This window comes from Lepeophtheirus salmonis, chromosome 5, assembly GCF_016086655.4.
Source record: "Lepeophtheirus salmonis chromosome 5, UVic_Lsal_1.4, whole genome shotgun sequence".
NCBI classification, from domain to species: Eukaryota; Metazoa; Arthropoda; class Copepoda; order Siphonostomatoida; family Caligidae; genus Lepeophtheirus; species Lepeophtheirus salmonis.
Window position 1 is genome coordinate 48,545,532 of NC_052135.2, and position 23,863 is coordinate 48,569,394.

The 23,863-nt window shown below is 30.5% G+C and overlaps 1 protein-coding gene across 5 annotated transcripts in view; it reads left to right on the forward strand.

Annotated features, from left to right (window-relative positions):
* The window catches only part of LOC121118515 (uncharacterized), a 255,692-nt gene that overhangs the window by 31,427 nt on the left and 200,402 nt on the right, over positions 1 to 23,863 (forward strand). For 4 of the 5 annotated variants that reach the window (XM_071888747.1, XM_071888756.1, XM_071888748.1 and 1 more), the window contains exon 2: positions 3,416 to 3,535. In XM_071888747.1, the coding sequence (XP_071744848.1) occupies positions 3,462 to 3,535 (74 nt within the window). In that variant the 5' untranslated portion in view covers positions 3,416 to 3,461. Of the gene's footprint in view, positions 1 to 2,380; positions 2,457 to 3,415; positions 3,536 to 23,863 lie in introns of all 5 variants that reach the window. The other variant, XM_071888746.1, reaches the window with a different exon arrangement.

Consider the following 23,863-nt stretch of genomic DNA (forward strand, 5'->3'; position numbering starts at 1 on the left):
TCATTGACAAATTTGAGCAAATTATTGCCTTTGTATTCAGTTTATGTTACAGGATAAGATAAATAAGAATTATACCTATAGTTTAGAACTTTTATTTGATTTAAAAAACTTATATTTGAGCCATTATGGCCCCGTTCAAATAAAATTTATAAATGAATCATTATTTTATTGGGACAATCCATTTCGTTACTTCAAGTACAATTTGGGGCGTCTCCAAAGGGAAATAAAAATAATTAGGTTTATAACGTGTGGGGCAAAAGTCCCGCTACCATTTTGAGTGAGCGCCATCTTGTTTATATGACTTTTAGCTCAGTTTCGCTTTAACCATTGTGTTGTGTTGACGTCCTAATTTTATAATGTATAAATATACGCCACAAGAACGAGCAGAAATAGTGACAATATTTATCTTTCAAATATTACCACTCAGTGGAAATCTTGCCAAAAATATCCTAATCGTCCAGTGCCTCACAAAACCACAATTTATAGTTAACCCGCAAATTTTCGACAATACGGTACGACAGCAGACACACCTTGTTTAGGAAGATAATGTACGTGTCGTAACCCTGAAATGTGGCTCTGGTACGCAATATTGTTGCAGAGTCTCCAGAAACATCAATTTGGAGACGTGCTTCCCAGTTACTCATTTCTGCACGAAGTTTAAGATGAATTTTTAAAACTGATTTGAAAATGTTGTCGTACAAAATTCAGTTAGTCCATAAAATGTTACCGAGAGATAAGGATCAAGGAGGCGAGTACAGTAATGCAATCCTAAGGCTGTCGGGTAAAATTGACAATTTTTTGTCTAAATTGATAATGAGTGATGAAACCCATTTGCTTCTCAGTGGCCTCGTCAATAAACAGAACAGGCGGTTTTGGAGAACACTCAATCCTCAAATAAATCATGAAATATCATTGCATTAACAAAAACAACTATATGGCGTTGTATTCATGCTGGAAACATTATTGGTCCCTATTTTTTTTTTAAAAAGACCGAGGTGTTCAAGTTACTTTTAATGCTGGATGACATGACTAGAAATTTTCTTGTGCCTTAAATGGAACAACAAGGACTAGAGGACATGTGGTTTGAGAAAGATAGGGCCACAGCACACACAGCCCGTTTGACAATTCAATTATTGAAAGACGTTTTTCTACAAAGACTAATCCTGGAGATTCTCTGCTAGCCAATTTTAAGTTTCCTTGCTCTTATAGCTAGGGTACTATCTTGTTGCTACACATATGTGATCCCAGCATAATTGCCATCAATCCAGTGCTTCACTATGCTCATCATAACGTCCAGCTGCTACTTGGGCGTAGGCCAGATCCACTATCCTTTGCCTTTTGGCCTCCTCCATCCCTATAATTAGTCCGATATTCAATTTTTTTGAGTTTAAAGAGGCTCTGCATTAAATTCCAACAAAAGTTGTTCCATAAAATATCTAGGTTGTCAGATTACATATACATATTGGAGGGTAATTTTTTTTTCTTGTGTCCTCTATAATTGACTCTCTGTTACTTCCCCACAATTCCTAATACTTCCCGCTATACTAACATCTAAATGAATATTTTAGCAATATCAAACTTTATTTGCCTTTAGTAGTTAACACATAAGTATCAGTGAACAAATTCAATGCGTTTTTCCTATTCAAATTTAATATTTAGTTTTCGGAGAAGTTGAAAATAATATTAAATTTTGTCAAGATAAATTATTAATAAACAATACATAAATGTTCCTTACAGAATAAAAAACGTTCATTGATAAATAAAAAAAAAATTGTTCTTTGACATTTTGATAATTAATTCCAGAATTTTTTTATTACCCAGAAGCTGATAAAGTACTATCCCCAAAAAGTTGGACCAAGAAAAGCAATTTCACAATGAATTTAGAAATTAATAGATTTTATGGTTGAATGGAGACATATTAGAGGTAATTTTAGTCAAGTCAAATTAAATAATAGTTGTAAAAAATAGTTTATAACTAAACATTGTTGGATATCTCAATTCTTAATAGTAGTGGCGTCATCAGGGGTGCAGGCACACATGTTTTTATTTGAGGTGGGGGGTAAGTACCGATGGACTTGCTCAAAATATTTTTTTTTTTTTTGCTTTTATATAAATACAAAATTTGAAAAGGAAGCTTTTTTTTAGAAGATAACCCCAACCTTCTTTTTTAATCTTTAGAGTTAATTTTTGTGGGACGATAATCAAATTTGAACATATGACCAGACTTTTTTATTATAATTTTAGAGGTAACATTTTTTGAAGGTACACATTTGAACGAATAATATATTTTTTTATCAGACAAATTTCAATTTTCCTTTCCAAAATTATAAAATTTCTTTTACTTTAATTTTTTATTGGGATAACTATAAAAAAATAACAGAAGAGAGGAAGGGCAATGGACCTTTGGACCCTACGGTTCCGGCACCACTACTACACAACTACGCCTCAAAAGTCATGTAAGTGAGTGTTTTTGTTCAAGTGGACAAAATCGTCTATTCAGTTATCAAAAATATTTGTTGTCCCAAATGAATGACATGAATAATCACATCTATTTAGCATCGTTTGAAAAGTTACACAACGAAGTTTCAGCCATTTTCGATAGCAAATATCTAATGACAGTTCGATATTCAATTTTCTCTATTTTCACAAAAATCCAATCATCAACTCACTAAAAACGACTATTAAATAACAACTGTATGTCCAAAATGGCTAAAACTTTGTTGAGTGCTACTATCTTTTGAAACCATCCTCATATACTGGACATTTTCTTTATTTTTGTCCAAGACTGTTTTTATGTTAGCTCGTCATGGATATACTTTCACTTCCTATCTAGCTCAAATATTTAATTTCTTGAATATATCGTAAACATAATTTGTAAGTGACTTTAAACTCATTTTTTTAAAAAGAGATATGGGTATGAACTAACAAAATTATAAATGAGTTTTCTTCATAACCTAACGGAGAAGTAAGGAGGTTTTATATATTTTATTTTTGAGCACAAACAAGATATTTTTCTTTTTTTGTTTCAGTATTCATTGGATCGACTACCTATGTGTGCTATAAGGCCATTATAGTACATTTTTCATAGTTCGTATTCCTAGCGTAGTCCGGCTATTTTTATAATATTTCATACTTGCTCGCACTCTTTTTTACCTCGTGTGTATATATTTTTTTTTGGTATCTACATAAGAATAATGTTATATACTTGCATATCTTCGTAAGTGAGCTAAAGAAAATAATTTCTTCTTCTTAGTTTCTTTAAAAAAAAAAAGATAAGATTTTATATATAAAGTATTTGAGTTGTTCATGGATTCAGTGATAACGTTAATGTATTTGTTAAAGTGTGCCTCAAATGAGTAAAGTGTCACGTATAAACAACAATGCTTAATTATGTGTATTTCTTTTTTTATGATAGTGAAAGGATAATTAATCAATTGATTGATTAATTAAAAAGTGAAAGAATGTGGCTCGCTCTTATACTCGCGACAATTTTCTTCATACTGTATCTTATTAAGGAGCATTCCGAATCAGAAAGGTAAGGTAAATTGAGTTACATTATAATATCTTAAAAATAATATATTCTGTCAAAATATTCTCGGAATACTTTTATATATAGATCACGAAACCTTATGAGGTCAATCTAAAGAAAAACATTGGCTTTATGGGTACATATGAAATATCTGTAAAAAAACAAATAAAAAATTAATTATATGATAACTAGTCTTGTGTGAGTCCTTATTTAGGACTGACAACTCAAGTCCCGTGCAGTTCTTTCTTGGTCCTTTCCTGTCCTGGATATCAGTCCTAAAAAAATTATAAAGTTCGGTTCTTGATAACGTCACTCGACTTTAAATTTCATAATCAATTACCAATATAAATTCAACAAAATTAATAATATATGTCGATGTATGTCTGAGATATCTTAATCGTTAATGTAGCCACCCTTAGCGACAATGAGGTGTTGGAAGGCCTGGTACCCATCCAGATAGAGTCCTCTGTCATGGTGTCCAAAACCTGGTTTATAGCGGCATTGAGGGACTCGGTGTTTGGATGAAGGACACTGCAAGTTTTCCCCTCGATTACAACTTTTTGCATCAGGTCTGTAGGGAGAAGGTCAAATTTATCAAAAAAAGAGTTCAAAAGACTCATTCAAAAAAGTTTTGTAACAAAGGAGATGGTTTGTTTCATTAGTGGTATCAAAAGTGGCTTTATTAATAGAACCCTTCTTCATTTCTACATTTTGGACTTGCTGACAGCGTAGACGATAGTCCTGGAGACGCCTAACTGATGGAGTTCATGGAAATTCGGTTTTCACGTTCAAGTGTCATTATCCTGACTTGAACGTAAGCTTAAGAGCTCAAGTTTTCTTGTTTTGTAAGTCATGGTTTATGCTTTAATATACCAAAATATGAATTAATTTGTATCACTCAACCTAAATTAATTATTGAATTAATATGTGTTCAGATTTCAATGGACCACCTGGTATTTAATCAGTTCTCGTAACGACAGTCCGAAGGACTGGTCCTAAGACTAGAGTGTTTCAAATAAATAAGGACTGAAATAATACTAATGTTAATTATTGTACATAAATCAAGAAACCTTATAACACCAGTGTCGAATTAAATGAAAACATTGATAATAATAAAATGAAATACGGAGAAAAAAAAAATATATATATATACAATTGAGAACAATTTGATATATATCACGAAACCTTGTAAGGTAAATGTTGGAAAAAATCTATGATATGCTATACTCAATTTGGATAACAATATTAGCAAAGCTTAAGTTTTATCAATTTAAATCAGTGTTTTAAACTATAGTATATATTTTTGTTATTTCAACTCATCCCAAAATGTGAATACATGTCTCATGAAATATATATTAAGTACATATTAATTAGAAAATTTACCTTTTTTAAATTGATTGAGGATTGTTTTTGTGTTGAAGCATCAAACATATGAAACACATAAAAATTAATACCTACTATGTCATTGTATCACTCTTCAAAATTTGAAAAAAGGCCTGACGTCATCAACAGTTCATTTATAAAATCGGTATAGACCCGGTGTCCTTATTCTATTTTTCTCCAATTCGCCATTTTTTATTGAGCCAACTCTTCCACCACAGCATTGGTCATTGACAAAACTCGATTTTAACCCATTCAAGCATACGCAGCCTGTTCAGGTTGATAATGCCTTCGCTCTTGAGAACGTCACTTACACTAGGTGGAATCTGCAAAGGTTGGAATAGCCGTTGTGATGCGCCCAGTCTCAAACTTAACCAGTACAGATGACGTATAGGTCCTTAAGACCATCTTACCCATTCAGTTAAAAACATATGTACATTCATGAGTCCGGGTAGTTAGTTATAGAGTAATGCTTAAGCCTCCTAGTGGACAAAAAATGTATCACTAAGAGCATTACTTTGTACAAATATTGATCACGTGGTCTTCGTTCTGCTACTGGGTTTATAGGTTTGGCTAGATATAAATATCCTATTTCCTGTTTTTTCTTAGAAAATATAAAATCAAATAATAATTTGACTTATTATTTTGGAAAAGTTATAATATATTTATAAAATATAAAGACATTTCATTGATTTAAGAAACTTTCATTTTGTGAATATGTATTTATGTAACATATTTTATTATTGTTAGTATTATGAATACTACATATGTGCCGAGGGGATGGGAATTATTTATAATTCCTATATTTTATTCATGTTTACTAAGGGTTATACTTTCCTTCTTTTGATTGTTATAGACAATATGATACAATCATTTGAAGAAAAAAACAACAACTTTCAAATGACTATTTAGAAATATCGTGGTCATAATTACGCACCGAGTTTTTTGATACGTCAGTATAAAAATATTTCATTTCCCATAAATTCAAATTATTTTTTAATAATAGGATGTAAAAAAAGAAATCCAGTGTTTCAAATGTTTTTTTTTGGCGTAATACCCATATAAACGTTTCACTTAGTAACCAAAATACCACTATGAAGTCAACATCAGAAGATTTTATGTGTGTTACGTTTTCAGAGGCAGAACTCGAGTGCACTGTTGTGATGATTTTTGTGAACAAAGATCTGCATTTTAGCAATTTTGAGGTCTCAACGATGACAGTGATTGACAGAAGAAGGGTTGCAGAGTTGAGGAAAGCCCTAGTGGAGGCCATAGGTCCCAAAGAGATAACTGCTACGACTGGGTGTTCAAGAATATTTGGCGTGCAAGATCCTCCGACCTTGACCCGATGGATTATTTTATAAGGGATATTTCTCAACAAAAATCCCATCCCTTACGATTATGCAAGTCAAAGATGAACATAGCGCAATTAGACAATTTTCAACCTAACATAATTTAAGGTAATAACTTTTTTCTGTGGATATGTGTGTCATCTCTTTCGTTAAAACCCTCCTCCTACCCAAAACAAAACATTTTTCTCTTAAAATCAATTATCTCCCACTGATTCCATTGTAATAAAAGTTAGTAATGTAGATATTTTAAGTTAATTTTTTTTTAAAGTGTATATAGCTGTTAAAAGTTTAAACAGTATAAATTAGGTTTATTTTCAACTTTGATTAAAACGTTAGTATTTTTAAAAAATCATCTAAAATACACAAAATTTACTTATCAGGACTATAAAAGTCTTTTAAAATAATATTTGTTTGATTTTAAATTTATGACACTAACTATATTAATTGCAAAATGTAAATATCCAAATAAAAAATAGAAATTAATGCTATAACTGCTGTGGTGGCCACACACAAAGGTTTGATCGTAAATGAGATCGCTTGCAGTATGTAGGTATGAAAATATGCTAAATCTAAGGACTCTAATCATATAAATTTATTTAATGGAATTATCTTACTTTATGATTATCATACTCTACTTTTGTGTACATATTACTGGCCAAATAAAAAAATTAATGTAGAAATGATGAAAGCTTTAAATTAGATCAGATAATGACTTCATTTTACATTTGGATAATTTTCTTTCTTAAATTCCGGGATTTAAGCTGTGAACATACCTATATTTTCGTGTCCACTCATTTGGAGGCGCTATTTTTGTCGTACATCTTTTGAGAGAGCCTTTTTTCAGCGCGGATCATTTCAGCTTGCTTCTATTTGGCACGGTATCATTTTGCCGTATTATATAGATATTATATTAGAATTACCTTCAATCAAAATAAAGGACCATATCATCACAGAATAACAGCAATAAATAAAAACATGTTTATATTTATTTGCTAATCAGTAAGAACTTTTTAATTTCTATTCTAGATGAGATACGGGTTCTGTTCTGTTTACTTCGTGTAAGCAGTATGTCTGCTTTAAGCTTTGAAATATACTCTCATTTTATGCCGGAGGAGTCTGCCTCCTCAAGCAACGCAATGGGCAATGGAGGATTATCTCTTAGTGGCTCGAAGTAGGATGTTAGGAGCTACTTATCTCCGGTCTTAACCAACGTGTTGGAAAAGGGGAAGAAGCTCTTGTTCTACCATTGTATTGAGGCTGAAGTTTACTCTCCCCTAACGGCTTAAGAGGAGAAGTGGAGTGCAAGGTGAGATGATGAAAAGTTATTGAATCGAGGGGGAGATCATGTTTTAAAGGTTAAAAACTGGCGAGGAAGAGCATTTCGATTACTATTTGGGAGGACTATGGATGCAACCTGAGGATTTCGAAGATCAGCCCCTGTGTAACATGAAAATGGGGGTGGAGTGCTGTATTTTGTTCTGTAATACCCTAAGTCGAATGCCCTAGCGAATATTGCCACATAAACAAGAATTCTAACTCATACAATATTATATTTTTATGGTGGTTTCTATATTGAGCTTCCTCGTTTGAATGTGGTAAATCACTTAGTGAGGTTTTAAAGGGATGATAAATGCGGATAAGGGTTAATGGTCAACTCCGTGGACTAAGAAAACGTCTTTTACTATGATGTTTTAGAATAAACTCCTATATTATATAGTACACTTCTTGTATTCCACCTCTAAGGGATGTTACGGATCAAAGATGAGACACCATACTTCATTATTTATTTCTAGTCATAAACTATCTCATCCTTCACTAAACTCTTTTAACTTTCTGCAATCAACGATATCATTCATTTTTTACAAATCCATAATGCACGTAGGTAGATCATACTTAAACACAACAATAATTTTTTTCTAATTCTGACTCTTCTATGATTTGGTGCTTGATGCAATATGTTCGAAAAATTGATACTTTTTGAATTAATTTATGAATCATGGAGATTAAGCTTGTTCTCAGAAGATAAAGCAACAAAGCCGTACTCTTTTATTGTAAATTCAACCTACATCTGTCGATATATACTTATTAATCTTTTTTGTCTAAAATTTAACTATTTCAAGAATTGCAAACGAAAAGACTCGGATTTTATATATGCTGTGGAATTGGATAGATTAAGAATGCCATTTATTAAATTGAATCGAAGAAGACCTATATTATTAAATTATAATAAAACAAAAATTGATAATATTATACGAAGAGTCTTATTTTTTAATTAAAAATATCTAAATTAAGTATTGGACATCATGAGCAAGAATAAGCGTACATATTCTTAATTTCTCTTTTTGATGGAACATAAGAGTGGCTCGATTAAATCGAAATGGGCACATTGCCACTCTATGGACATCATTCTACCTTTGCAATTTATTTTAATGCACCGCCAAGTCTGGGTTACTATGGATTTCCGGTAGATTCCGTAAAGGAATCCTTAAAAGTGCAAACGGTGCAGAGGGATCAACTTTGTACTAATTCTATAGTACGGATTTTGACTTGATGATGTGCCGTGGGAAACGGATAACAAGTTAATAATTCAATTATATATATAATTGATGCCTTAGCTTCAATTTATTGTGAATGACGAACATCTAGTGGATTATATAGATAATAATTAAAAATATTAAATATGTGACAAATATTTGAAACTTTACTTTGACTTTAAACGATTTGTATGAAACATATCATTGGACTTATTCTTAATGAAAAATTAGTTATTAATGACGATAATCAAATTTGATATGCATTTAAAGAAACAATCTTAGAGTATAAGACCGATTAAATGAAAAATAGGTTTTATATAGGGAAAATAGGAAAAACACATAATATTAGCTCTTATGGAAAACATTTCGTTATTATCTATAATAAATGTATTAATGTGGAGATTCTAGATTTTTTCAAGAGTAATATTCCAATATGGTAAAAAGCTGCTTAGAAAAGGATTCCCGACTCTATATGTTTTGGAATTGCAACGACATTCATATATTCTAATTGAATGATGCGTAAATTAAGAGGTTACTTATATTTTTTTAAACACAAAAACACAGAATAGAATATACTTTGCAGACAAAACGTTCGAGAAAAGAGGTATATTTTATCTTTAGGAGTGTAAAATTATCTTTCACTTGTTTTCCAATGACAAAATAGACTCAAAAGTAATAAAGACATCAAGGGTGAGCTTCAATTGTTCAGGTTATATAATTATCCATATAGATCACACATCATAAACCCTATCTTATAAATGAAGATATATCAATGTGATGGATCGGACACTCTTATCAATGAATGTTTTCTTAGAGTAGGAGACAAATCAGAGTTGACTTAAGGAGGAATTGACTCAATAATTTCATTGAAGGAACTGTGGATAGAGGATGATACATTATCTATTCCTCACTAGTCCTTTTAGTCAATTATTCTGTCTTTCTATGAAACTCCTTAGTTCTTATCTTAAGTGCGCCCAAAAGATCCTTGCTGAAATGAATCACACTGAAATGTATGACCACCCAATATTATTTAACTTAATGGTGTTCAATAACAATTTCATATACTACCGTTTTACATAAAGTAATTGGTAATCGTTGGCATATTTTAGCTCGCCTAATTTTTGGAGTCATTTTATTAAGGAGTAATGATGAAAATCGTGTGTATAGTGCTCATGTTAAAAAAAGTAGAAACCGAAAATCAAAATGGTAACCCTCACAATTTGAAAAATATTATGGAGTTGTTTTGACGTTTCATTAGATGGGCTACAATCAGCTATGACAAAGGAGGAGGGGGATAAGGTAATATGAAAGAATTACTCCGATGTCGATTCTCAATGCTGCTCCGAGTTCAAAAGGACCTACATCCGCAACAAATTTTCAAAGTTCCTATCCTTCTTTTATGAGCTCAAATGATTGGTTAAATAGATTTTTAATATAATTGAATCTAGTAGAAACACAAGTTCACTACTTAGGAGTTCAATAATAATGACAACTGCTGAAAAAAGAAATATCATTCTTCAGAAACCGATTAAAATAAAAAAAAATTAAACTGGATTTTCATGACTACAAGAAAGTTCCTTTTCTTTTTCTTAACTACTATCATTATTATTTAATCCCTGAGAAATAAACTTCTTTTTTAGGTATACAAAACCGTTTTCAATATTTGTGTTTACTCATGAAAGACGGTGGTAAGTAACTTTGAAGGTTCGTACCGAAGTTATAGTTATGAGTTCTTGTTATAAAATTGTAAAATGACATCTTCTTTCTCCCCCTCGTCACAACTTCTCGCAGCAGCTGATTTAATGAAACATTGTGACAGCTAAACTACTCTCATTCAAAACATTATTCCTTTTTTTACATCTTCAAATTTACTAACGATTTGTATCATTATTAATACGTGTAAGCTCCTCAATATCATTACATACAGTACCCGCGTACCGAGCAACAAAACTACCTTATCAGATTGTCTATGGGTCGACTCCAAATGAAAAATGAACATTTTCTCAATGATTTCATTCCTAATTTTAGTTGAAATATGTTGGATAAATATTTATTCAACATACTTTTTATTTTTTAACTCCTTATGGAAGTGTTTTAATTTTTGCATTTGATCTTTGAATTTGAACTATGATCTCTGACAATCGTTATCTTTTTTACGCATGATATGAATTGTAAATTAAATTACCTTTACACATATTTAGATGTAGGGATGGGAATGTTTACTTAAGTAGTATCATTTTATATCTAAAAAATTTTGTTTGCGCTCTTAATTTCATTGTAAAATCAATTTATTTGGATAGAAATGTTTATTATAAGCATTTTACCGCGATTGAATTTATGTCGGGGTTGTTGGGTATCTGAATAGTGTTTTTTTTTTTAAAGAAAGTTATTCAAATTTTTAAATATATTTGCTATGAAATGTTATATATATATAAGTGTTGTGCTCATGAATTTTCAACTGTTTAATATGTAATTAAATACGTTTTGTTTTTGGTGTTTCTTTTTATGTAGTTCACAAAGCACATTATAAAAAAATGTACACTAAAGGAAAATTAATAATATCGTATAAAATATTTTTTTGCAATAACAACGGGTATTGCTTATATATGACTAATTTTATAAACAAAGTTGAAAGTGTTAAACGATTTTATGAAGCACCTGGTAAAAATTTATGAACATATGCTTTTATTTGTAGACATTACACAAGAGCTGAAAAGAAATTAATAATGAAACTACTGACTTAATTAAAGAAACCGATCATATAATTTAATATGTAACCTCATCATTTCAAAAAAACTTATAAAATATGCTTCCCCATACTTTATGAGAAGAGTACTAAATATTACAAAATGAATCACCTTCATCCATAATTTTTTTGACAGAAGCAAAAATTTTAATTAAGAAAGTTTCAGTAATATTTGTGCCAAGTGCATTTTCGTTCTTCAGTTTTGCAACCTTTCAATATGGTCGGTAATTAAATGTTGAATACATTTTCAAAATATATTGAAAAAGAGAAAATATCATAAAAAAGAAAATCTTGATAGAACAAAAAATCAAAAATCATATTCTTTAACCCTCTGTTAGTGAATATCCCTTAAGTGTTAAAATCAAATTCTATTTTGGATTAACTTTTTGGATGCAGAAACATCTTTTAAGTATTCTAGAAAAAATATTTTTTAATTTCCAGCCAAACCTCCCCCTACCCAGAAAATTTCTTTTTCACAAATAGGAATTTTTTCATCTATTTTCAAAGTAACTCGCAAATGAAGGGATCATTAAAAAATTTTAAGTTAAAAAAAAAACAGTTTTAAGGTCATATAAAAGGTCAAATGCCACAAAACACGTTAACTTTTTCTAATTTTTTATTTTAACGTGTATACTAGGGTGTTTAATTTTTAGAATGACCTGTTAAACCGATATTTTGCTGTATTTTAATAAAAAAAGTTAAGTTCGGAAAGTTTTTAGTCTTCAAAGGGCGTTTTTGATCTCTATAGCCATGTGAAATTAACTTTTTTTAACAACTTTCTCTTTTTGTAAAGTGATTTAGAAGTTTCAATTTTAAAGTTATGTATTTCAATTTCAAAAGCTTCATTTATGTTCTTTTTCTCGAGAGATACATAAAAATATAATCGTTATTTTTCATTTCGAATAAAAAAAAATTTGTAGCCCAACGAAATACTTCGAATATTCAAATAAACAGAACCACCGGAATTTTCCCTAATTTTCTTTTCTACAGAGTATTTAAAAGGTTCTCTTGCATTCGAAAAGTTTGGAAAAAATGTAATTTTCTCATTTTCATGAATTAACACCGTGTTATAATAGAAACCCCCCCCTCCCCCCCCTTCCCCATATTATCACAGTTAGTGAGCTAGTAAAAAAAAGAAACCACAACGTAAAATGTATTTAATTACATAGTAGAATGGTTTTAATAATTACTTCATAAAAATTTTTCAGTATTTTTTTAACTATTTTACATTTCTTGATATCAATAGAAATTGTTACGTGTATTACATATATAATATAATAACAACAATGGCATACGCCTCAGTCCTCCATTTGAAAAAAAAAAGAATATAAGAAATAAAAAAAAACGTCTTTTAAGCAAAACAATAAATTGAATTCACTAAACCTCGGTTAATAATGGCTAAATATACGAATAATTTTTTAACTAGACACTAGTAGGATATGTATAAAATTGTATACATTTTGATGAAATTTTTCCGGAGTATATTGATAAGTATTACAGATAAAATATGAATTAATCTCAGCTATTTGTTTTTATATAAAAATGTTTCCATTGTTTTATAAATGTGTTATTTAGGGTAAATAAAAAGATATATATATATATATATAAATCACTTATTATTTAGGGAGGTTGATCCCTCTGTTACACCCAAAGACTTAAATATTGTTCTAATATTTTATGAGTATTATAAGATAATAGTATCTTAGTTAAGAAATATGTAATCTAACCTCCAGAGTCTAAAAGATTTAATAATAGGTAAAGTAAAAAGTTCTGAGCGTTTGTTCACTTTATTTTGACGATAAAATTAATTTAGTAAGGGTTATCTAATTTAGATCAGGTATGCCCGATTTGGTTTGATAACTGTATAATTATGAAGACAATTTCATAATTATGTAATTGAAGAAGTCTTCGTCCTTATTGGTTCGAAACTTGAACAGCTCATTTTCAAAAGTCTCTTCTGAGGCCAGTTTTGTACAATCAAGAAAACATTGCAAATACCAGAAACAGTGATAATCGCTTCGTGCCAGGGCTGGACTATACATGCGGGTACGATAGAACCTCCAATCTAACCTCTCGAAGCATTGATGGATGACTGTAGGTTTGGAAGCCTTGGTGTTTGGATGAGAGATACTGCAGTCGAAGGTGTCGGCATAAGAGCTGTAGGGGAAAAGTGTTTGGGCTATAAGAGAATATTATTGGTCAACTATTCCAGTAACTTAATCCTACTGTAAACTATATTTCCATCAAGATAGTTTTCTTGTACTCATTGCAAAATGCTCTCCTCAAAGGCAGTCACATAATCGGATCCTGTGAGACTTTACCCGACCCGGAAGCATATTCAAGGAGCTGCCATGCCGTCAGTGGCCACCAAGCCTAAGGATATGACGGAGGCAGGGCGCTTCGTAGTGCTAAGGCTTCTCATTGATTCATCAATATCTCTTAAGCTTAAAACCTTGTCCTTCTTCCTTTTCATCACAGAACTGACGGTCCAGGTTTTCTTGGCGCTGAAGATGATCACTTGTTTGATTCTGGCCTTCTTGAGGTATGTCAAGAGAGTTTTGCAACGGAGGAGATCGGTTTGTTTCATTGCTGGTGTCAAAAGTGACATCTCCACCTTCACAAACCTCTTTCATTCCACTTTTTTGATAGGTCTTTAGACAGTGGGGTGTGAACCCCCGATATCTCTTGCATGGGCCCTCATGGAATTGGGATCAGGGTTGGCTGATTTCTGTAACTTATTTGGATCCAGTTCGGCCTTCTTGACGGATCTCTTCTTCTTCTCTAACGTTTCGTACTCGCGGAGGGTGTAGACGATTGTCCGATTGACACCCAACTGCTTGGATACTTTTGTTGAGGCGTCAAGGGGTTTGCAAATGGATATTCATCGATCACGTACAAGTGTCATTTTCTCAACTTGTTCGTCAGTTCAGGTTTGTTTTGTTTTGTGACTAATTGTTTATGCTTTAATATACTAGAATATGAATTAATTTCAACCGTTTACATGAAACCAATTATTGAATTAGTGTGTGTTTATTTTTCAATAGACCACCTGGTATATTCCCATTTTTGGGATAAATTGAAATAACTAATATTGTTTAAAATCTCCCTTATATGATCATTCAAATAGAGTATATCCTATATTTATATCTGATCTATGAGAAAGACAAAAATAAATTGTTATCATAACGCATAAAAAGAACAATTTATATTGTTATTACCAATTGCACAAATGAGATTTGGAACATATTATTATGTATGTAATATCGTCCATGACATAAAAACCTTATCCAATCAACGATCAATACAATTTCTAATTGATAGGGGAATTTGATATATGTATATATCAAATTGATTCGATAATAATAAGAAAATGGGTTCGTTTCATTTTTTAATATGTATTTTTGCGAGGATATGATACTTGTTAATATAATTCTTTTGATTTGTCATAAATAATAATCTATCAACATTCAATTATCTCAGGGGCCACTATGTTTAAATAATATATGTTTAAGTTTTTTAGGGGAGGAAATATATAGTTAATCCTTTGCTGATTTTGTAGATTTGCCCACATATAAACATTTTCAATGAGAGAGTGGTCACAAGACTGGCTAGCTCACACAAACTAAAAAATCAGCTATCACGGATTTTAGCATCTCTTAAGAAACTTTTAATTCTCAGATTTAAATTTACGAGTTGTAATTTGTAAATTTAAATCCTTGAAATACAATAAATTTGTTCCCTACTCATACCAGCACGTCCCTTTTGCCTGGAAAGTTTTCTTGATACATTAAAATGAAAACCCAAAAACTTTTTTTCTACACAAGACTTTATTTTGTAAGAAAATAGATGAAAAATGATTAAATCACATATAAAGAGAGAAAAAATTTCATTGGGTCCAACTCCCCTTTCTGCATCGCCCTAAGTAACCTGAAAAATTAAAACATAAAACTTGATATACATAGTAGCCAACGTATCAACCTCCCGTTGATCAATATTGAAGGAAGACTAACGAGACTAGAATACATTCAAAACCAGGTAAAATAAATACAACATGAATTTTTCCGCATCAATTCGCTAATTTCCGAGACAAATGACAAAAAAGTATTTCAACCAAGTAAAGGATAGAGTAGGGGTATTCAATTAAAATTCAAAGACGGTAGGTTACAGAAAATTTCCTAAAGTAGAGGTCCAGAACAATATAATGTTATTTACTTTCGTTATGATTTAGTATTTTATTTGTTAAATTTGTCTAGTAAGTATCAACGTCACTATGTAGCCGATAACGGATTGTCAAATCAAATAAAGAAAGAACAATTCAATCATATTTGGTATCATTTTTCAAACTTGAACAGGTGGGATCATAAATCATAAGTACTCTTTTTATCTTTCACACTGACTATAGTTGCAATGCATATCGGAATGCACAGATGTGATTGGCTTACATAATAAACAACGAATGCAATTGGTTTGTTCGTTTCCTGGACTACTTACCAGCTGAGTTCTGACTTGACGCAATTTGTTTTAAGTAGTCATTAAGCGCTACGCTGAACGACTGACGGGGTCCTCTTCCATCAGCTGCAACTAGCATTAGCATGCTATCAACTACCACACTCGGTCATCACACACGCTGATCTCTGTTTACATTTTCTTCCCCCTTTTTTTAGCGATTATACTTTTTGATGTAAACCACGTTCGAAAGGATATTACAATTATAAGTCCAGTTAGGATGTTCCCCATTAGTTACCTCTGGGATACATTATGGCTGTTCCGTAAAACGGAGTTGGAGACAACTTTTCATCAATTTTGCACTTGTCCCAGGATGGTACCACTGATAAAAATGGTGGAATCTATTGTCCTATAACAGTATAAGGTTATTTTTGAATCTTCAGATTGGGAAGTGTCAACTTCTTCTCTGTTCAAAGACGCCTTTAAAAACATAATTGATTTTTATGGAGATCCTAAGAGTTATTTAGACGATAAAAATTAAAAACAATTCTATACTAGATGGCCTCAAGAATCTGGCTTTAAAAAAAAAGTAATTGCACTGGTTCTTAAGTGATGGAAGTACCTATCGACATTTGTTTAAAAAAAAATGAATTACCAGACCTTCTGATCCAGTAAAAGATGAAAAACGAGGCATAAATCACTTCATTATCCACAAGCTTTAATCCATTAATGTCGTGTTCTATCCTTTGTTTTTATATTTTATACCTAGCAAAAATTTATGTGTATTCTGCCAACTATGTAATAAAATTGATTTCATTTATTGTTAAAACAGTTTAGTTCTGAAATAATCTTTTACTAAGAAGTTGAATATAAGATGGAGATCATTCTGAAATATGTTATTTTTTACTGTATAAAAGTTAATGTATAATATTGAGGATGGTCACCCTGTTAAAAAATCAGGGTTACCCATGAGCCTTTGCCCAATAATATTTATTTATATAAAAATTTTTACACAATTGTAATCAACGTAAAAATTCATTCTACATAAGTGTCGTTTTGGAATGGTTTAAAGGGTTATATAAAGAAACAGTCTGACATTCACATTGACCTCACTTATGGCAGGTATGTATGCTCGCAGACTTTTGGCAATGCTCTGAACAAACTAAGGATGTACCATTACTCATTGATCAAGCAGCATGTTCAAACTAATCAATTAATTACTTCATAGCTAAAATAAACTCAATAATTACTGTTTCAGTTACATCTAATGTGTTTATTATTAATATAATTAAAAAAAAAAATATATATACACTAATATCTCTATACTCTACCTAATGACATACTTTTTGAATCCGTTTCCTGTCGTTATCATTGTATAATAATGAAATTATGACATATGAAATAATTATTTAAATGATATAAGGATACATTATTATAAAATCTCGTTCATTATATATAAAAACAAAACATTCTTATTAGGTATAGTTTTTGATTACTCAATCCTGCTCCCCAGTAATTTGAATATCATCATGAAAATATCCAAATAATATATAGACGATTGATTTTGTAACCAAATTATAACACCGTACAATAAATAAGCATTTCAAAATAATGTGTACATTCTTTTTTAACTTATCTGTTAAGTCCAGCCCTAAGACAAAATTATCTTTACTTCAGGGTTTTTAAGATAAATTAAGACTAATTTCAAAAGTATGATTCTCGCTTACTTGAAAAGCTAGACATCGAAAATTAGCGTCAAATAAAAGATTGCAAAAAACTATATATATTAAGAAAAGTTGTTCTGTGTTTATCAAGCTTCCATGGACGATGGAGGACGCTCAAGAAATTATAATTACTGTGAGTTAACTAGGGATGTATAATTATACACAAATAAAGCGGCATTTTTTAATTAATAAATTAGTTACTACTGTATAGTTTGAATGAAGTCAATAATTAAAGGCTTTTTTTACATCCCATACGTTAATTATTCAATTATTGTAGGGAAAAGAACAGTAATATTCCACGGTATTACCCATGTTTTAGTGGGGCTTGGTTTTTGAAATTTTTTTGCAACGAAATCCAAAAATAATTTCTTGGAATAAAATTAGAAAAATTGGAAAAAAAATTCAAAATCTACGTCTATTTTAAAAAAATATTTTTTTAGAAAACAAATTTAAAAATCCACAGGTCTTTACAGAAAAAAAAAATTTCAGAAATATATAGTTACTCAGAGATAATTAAATTTTTTGGAAAATAAAAATAAAAAAATGTAATTTCAATAATAAAATTTTCGCGTAAAAACAAAATTTCTTATTTTGGAGAGAGTTATTTTTTTTTTTCATAACTAACAAAAGTAATAAATAGTTAAATACCAGTAGTAAATACGAATCGGTATCGCAAATTAAAAATTATTTTCCTGATTCCAGAAAAACACCCAATTCTCCGATTCCCGATTCTGATTCATTGTCCCATCACTAATAAAATTATAATTTATTATATTAAAAAATCCTTTATGAAGATTCAATCTATATTTTATCGCACAACCTTTCCTCCCTTATAAAATGGTTTTGAAACTGATACGGATTTTAATTCCTTTGAGTGCTTATCTAAACCAAAGTAATTATTATAAAAAATTACTCTTAAACAGTTTTTAAATAATTTTGCTGTCATTATCATTGTATAATAATAAAAGTATTTTTCCATATTGTCTGATTATTTAAATGACATAATGAAATTATGTCAACAAATCTCGTTCATTTTATAAAAATATCATTTATGTAAATACAATCTACATTTTATTTTTCAACATTTCCTCCCACACTTATGCTAATTTACTTTTTTGAGGTGATTATTCCATAATCAAAAAAAAAATAAAAATATTATTATCACAAAAGTTAAGAGCATCTTTAACAAAGTCAGATCCAATACAACGCCTGTGTCTGATATTTACATTCAAATTATTGATGGAAAACCATTTTTATATCCATAATTTTTAATTTAATTTTTTTTAATTCTCTTCTCAATATGATTTTTGTTTTGTTTCTGTGTAAGCGGACATAAATCGTATATTACAAATATATGTTGTCGACACTTTGCTAGGGGTTAAGCTTTGTGAAAGAGGACATCTCTTAATAAAATCCATATTTTTTAGATAAATACATAAATGGATACCGAATAACAAATTTGTGTCGAATATATCCAGGTTGTAAAGTCTGGTGTTTAAAGGGTCTGTGAAATAGAATGAGAGGTTTGCTTATTAAATGATATACATGTCCTACATACAAGGTGGTAATTTTAATTGCAGAAAATTTGAAGATAATGTATAAAACATTTTATTTTTAAAAATTAATTTTGCAATTACCAAATCTTTTGCTCTAATAAGGCAAGGTCTAAAAGGTCCTGAACCTAACACGTTTATTTTTAAGAATTGGCTTAGAGCAGATTCTCTATAACAATTTTCAAGCGAAGAAGTAGTGTGTGTGAAATTAAAACATGAAACAGTTTTTGATCCATTGTTATTGAAATAAAAAAATGAGCATCAAACTCACAATAACTCACAAACTGAATAACAAAATGTCATGATATTTTGTCAGATGTATTTTGAAGTTTGATACTACGCCTGACTGAAAATGACGTGAATTTAAAATAGTGATACATATGTGTGAACCCTTGGACGATTCAGCCCATGTGTTATGTAAGGGTCCATAGCGAAGTCAGTCACTCAAACCAACCACTTCAACCAGAGCCTCCAACCTGGCCCTGAGCCTGCACTGTAGACCTCTTCAAATTTTAACTATGTATTGTTTTTAGTGTATACTCATTAGCTTTCTTCAAGGAAAATAATGTATTTTTTTGTATTTTATTCAATTTTGTGTACATATATGTAAAAAAATTATAAAAACGAGAATTTTCAATATCTGGGATAAAATTTACCCATGGAACCAAATAAAGGCTTAATAAAATATTATACAAATTGAAGCACAATTTATTGGCTTTGATTTGACACACATATCAATGCTATATGATAATTAAATGCGAAGCTATAGTCAAAATACAACCAATCACGTTTTTTTGCCTTTTTTTTTAGAGCCACCAGGAATAAATTTTGAACAAGTTTACTGCATAGGCATAGATGAGTAACTTCGTGTACATGTTGGCTACTGCCTCGGGAATGGAAGCTCAGAGGGAGTCTATAGTATTATTTGCACGTTTATTGGATTCTCTCTAAAAGACGCCTCACATATAGTAGTCGAAGGGGTTCAAATATGGCTACATTTCCTTTGCCAAAACATAAAGGTCCTAAAAATGTTGGTTTCTCCCGATTAATTACCCAATTTGGACAAACCGCACCAATTTAAAATTCTACAACAATGCTGGATCCGTCATCATCAATTTAAGCTCCTTAACATAATTATTAATGGAGTTATTTGGGTTCTTGGGCGTGCACAATGCATGGAGGCACAGCATTTGTATTTCATACACATTTCAAGGATGTTGCTACTTTTTTTATACAGTTTTGCAAGTTGAACCTGATGAACATACTTTCATCAGATATAGGTATCAGGGTTGCCAAAATATTGATGTCTAAACTTGTTCCAGATTTAAAATCCTCACCCTGTATATACAATTCACATTACGTTCGAATGATTAAACTTTCGAAACATGTTCCTAAGAATTTGGCATATATATTCAATAGGTATGTTTATACTCTGATTTCTCCTTCTAATTAGTTTTTGCGCAAATGGGATTGTAATACTAAATGACGATTCCTTTTAAATGTCCTGGCATTTGGCATTTAAATGGAATTCGGGAAATTGAGTAACTTATTTATATGAAAATTATGGACAGTTTTGACTTTTTTTAGTTAACTATGTACAATAAATTTACACCTTCATATATAAAATGAAAAAGAAAGTTAGTTTTTGCTTATGAACAGTTTATTAGAATGTATACATATATAACATATATTATTTCGTAAATATACTTATATTATACTGAATCCATGTTATTTGTATTTTATTTTTTATTGTGAATAAGGGATTTAAAAGGTCGTAAAAATTAATCAATTATTGTAAAATAAATTACCTTAAGACTAATATCAAGTATGAGGACGGTTAAAAAAGAAATATAATTTGTATAGTAATTAGTAATGTACAGGATTGACCTGATATATATTGTGTGGACCTAAAACTTGCAAATGCTTTGAATTGTGATTTTATTCCTGTTATTTTTGATTGCAAGCTTTCATTACGCAACCAAATGCCACTTTAAAAAAATATTCAAGTTTTATTTCTTAGTGTAAAAATGTTGGATCCACAACAAAAAAGTCAACATGTGTACAATTTTATCTACACCATTGTTAGTGCCGAAAAGGATACCAAGGATATCCAAAATTTTGCAGGAACAATATAAATGATTTCTACCCTCCCTCAGCCTGACCTCAATGTCCTAAACTTTGCATTTGGGCTGTCTTAGAGAAAAATGTCTGGGGCATCTCACATCTAATTTTAGATACGCTGCAAGCTACTGTCATGACAGCGTGGTACACCTTGGACATGGCCTCCATCGTCAAGAGCTCTCAATCTGTTCCGCATGTGTCGAGGCTGTTATTGTTTTTGAAGGAAACATATTTAGAATAAAAAGTATAGCTAAATAACAAATTAAAATATACTACAAATTGTTTTTGAGTTGTCCTTTATTAATTCATAAGAATCACGTTTCTTGTAATTGAGTCATACAAATTTTGTGTCCCCATTCTGTACTGCAAAAATATATTTGTACATGTTTGTAGTGATGGTTTTTTTTTTCTGTTGATGCCAAATTGAACTCACAGAATGATTGCAATTTATCCAAAAACGAATCTGATTAACCCTCTAAGATCTTTCAGAAACTAAATCCACAGTCGGGGATAGGCTGGAGTTCCTTCAGCAGATTCATTATGAAATAGCTCCCACGTTCAAGTCTCAAGGACCGTAATATGGTGCAAGACTGATACAAGAATAATCTCCTTGCTCTGAAGAGCCATCACGCCATCACTTTTTACCTTTATCCGGTCCGTATATGAATCCAATTGATTTTTGTATTGCCCATAAAAGTCCTGAGCCAGATGTAACTCTTTTCATGACTGCGTATGGCTCACAGATAAATCTCTACTACAAAAATCAAATCGTTTAAAATAATGTAACAACCCTAATGACATCTTTTAAAGCTAGCCCCTCCTCCCCCCTCAAAAAAATAATATAAATATATATAACTTTTCGGACGTTCTTGGTTATAATTCCTTCCTATTTTGTGAATGAAAAGTATTTATTCCTTTAAAAAAAATTCTGTACAAAAAACACAAAAATTATATGAATACAAAATAACATATATACTTGATGAAATTAAGTACACCAAGAACAGTAAATATTAATTATTCATATTCCTCCTTATCCTTAGTTAACTCCAGAGCTGTATAAAATATGTCCTCGAAAGCGGGAGCAGCTTATTTTAACTGTCAATCTGAGCTGGGTTTTTTCATTTTCCAAAGCTGTTAACATAATTATTATTTAATTCGTGAGAAAAGAACATCTACGTACACAGTAATCAGTAGTGCGTGTACCCATGAAAGACAGAGAGTAACAATGATGGTTTACTCGGGAGTTATAAGTGTTAGTCTTTGTTGGACTCGAAGTAAAATTGAGGATCGGCATTCGAGTAATTTCAACCCATTAGTCTTTTGCTTCTATGACACTTTTCCGAAAACTTTTCTGCCGAAGGCTACCGAACTAACAAATTGCTGAATAGACAGTTTGCCAAAATGACACTTTCCTGAAAAAAAAAAAGCTGATTTAAGCTGCAATATGATGGAATGATGATTTACATTAATGTCATAAAGAGTTCATTAATTAAACCCCCGTTAGTGAACATCTATTTTGTAACGCAATTAGTGAGCTGGGTCAAAAAAAAAGAGATATTTAATTACATAATAACATTTGTACGATGACAATAATTACGTCCTATAATTTTTTTATAATCTTGTGAGCTATTATCTCCATTTCGCTCCCATTCAAATGCTGAAAATGCTTGTACCAATATGTTTTATCCACATTAAATAATCCCTTATTTTAAAATAATCTAAACAATATGAATTTAAGGGTTTTAACAAGATATAATGTGTTATTAAATTGAAGAAAATTGTAAAAAAGGAGAGTCTAAGAAATCAAAATGAAAAACAAATGAATGACTTTCAACCAAAAATTTAAAGTAGATTAACCCAAATCTCCATTTTTTTATTATTCTTCAACAAATTAGTGTTAATTTATATCCACAAGTTATCTTATATAATTATTTTTGCAAATTTTACATAAAATAGCCAAAATTAATTATCACTATGAAAGAAAAATAAATTGATATATTTTATTTGAAAGGGCCTCTTAATTAAGTCACATGCATCAAATTTAGTCTCTAAGCCATAGTTTTCTGTGTTTTTTATTTTTTTCCAAATCTTCATTAAAAATTGCTTAATATTAGAATAAATCTTAAACAATAGATTATTTATGTATAAAAAAATGGCATATTTAACGTTTCGTATTGTATTGCAAACAAATGTAGATTCAAAGGAATAAAAAGCCTTTTTTAATTCTCGGGGCTTATGATATACCATTTCACAATCAGAGGGTTAATAACTAATTGAGTTATTCTATTATGAGAATGCTCCAACGGTGAGCTCTAACCATTATAATAATTTTTGTTACAAAAATTATTACAATTGCCCAATAAATCATATTTTTTTATTATATATGTTTGGAGGTATTCTGTGAATATTTTTCGTATAGTTTTTTGCAATGACATGTGATCCTTGAGTAGTCTAAGTTTTTTGTACAATGACTACACA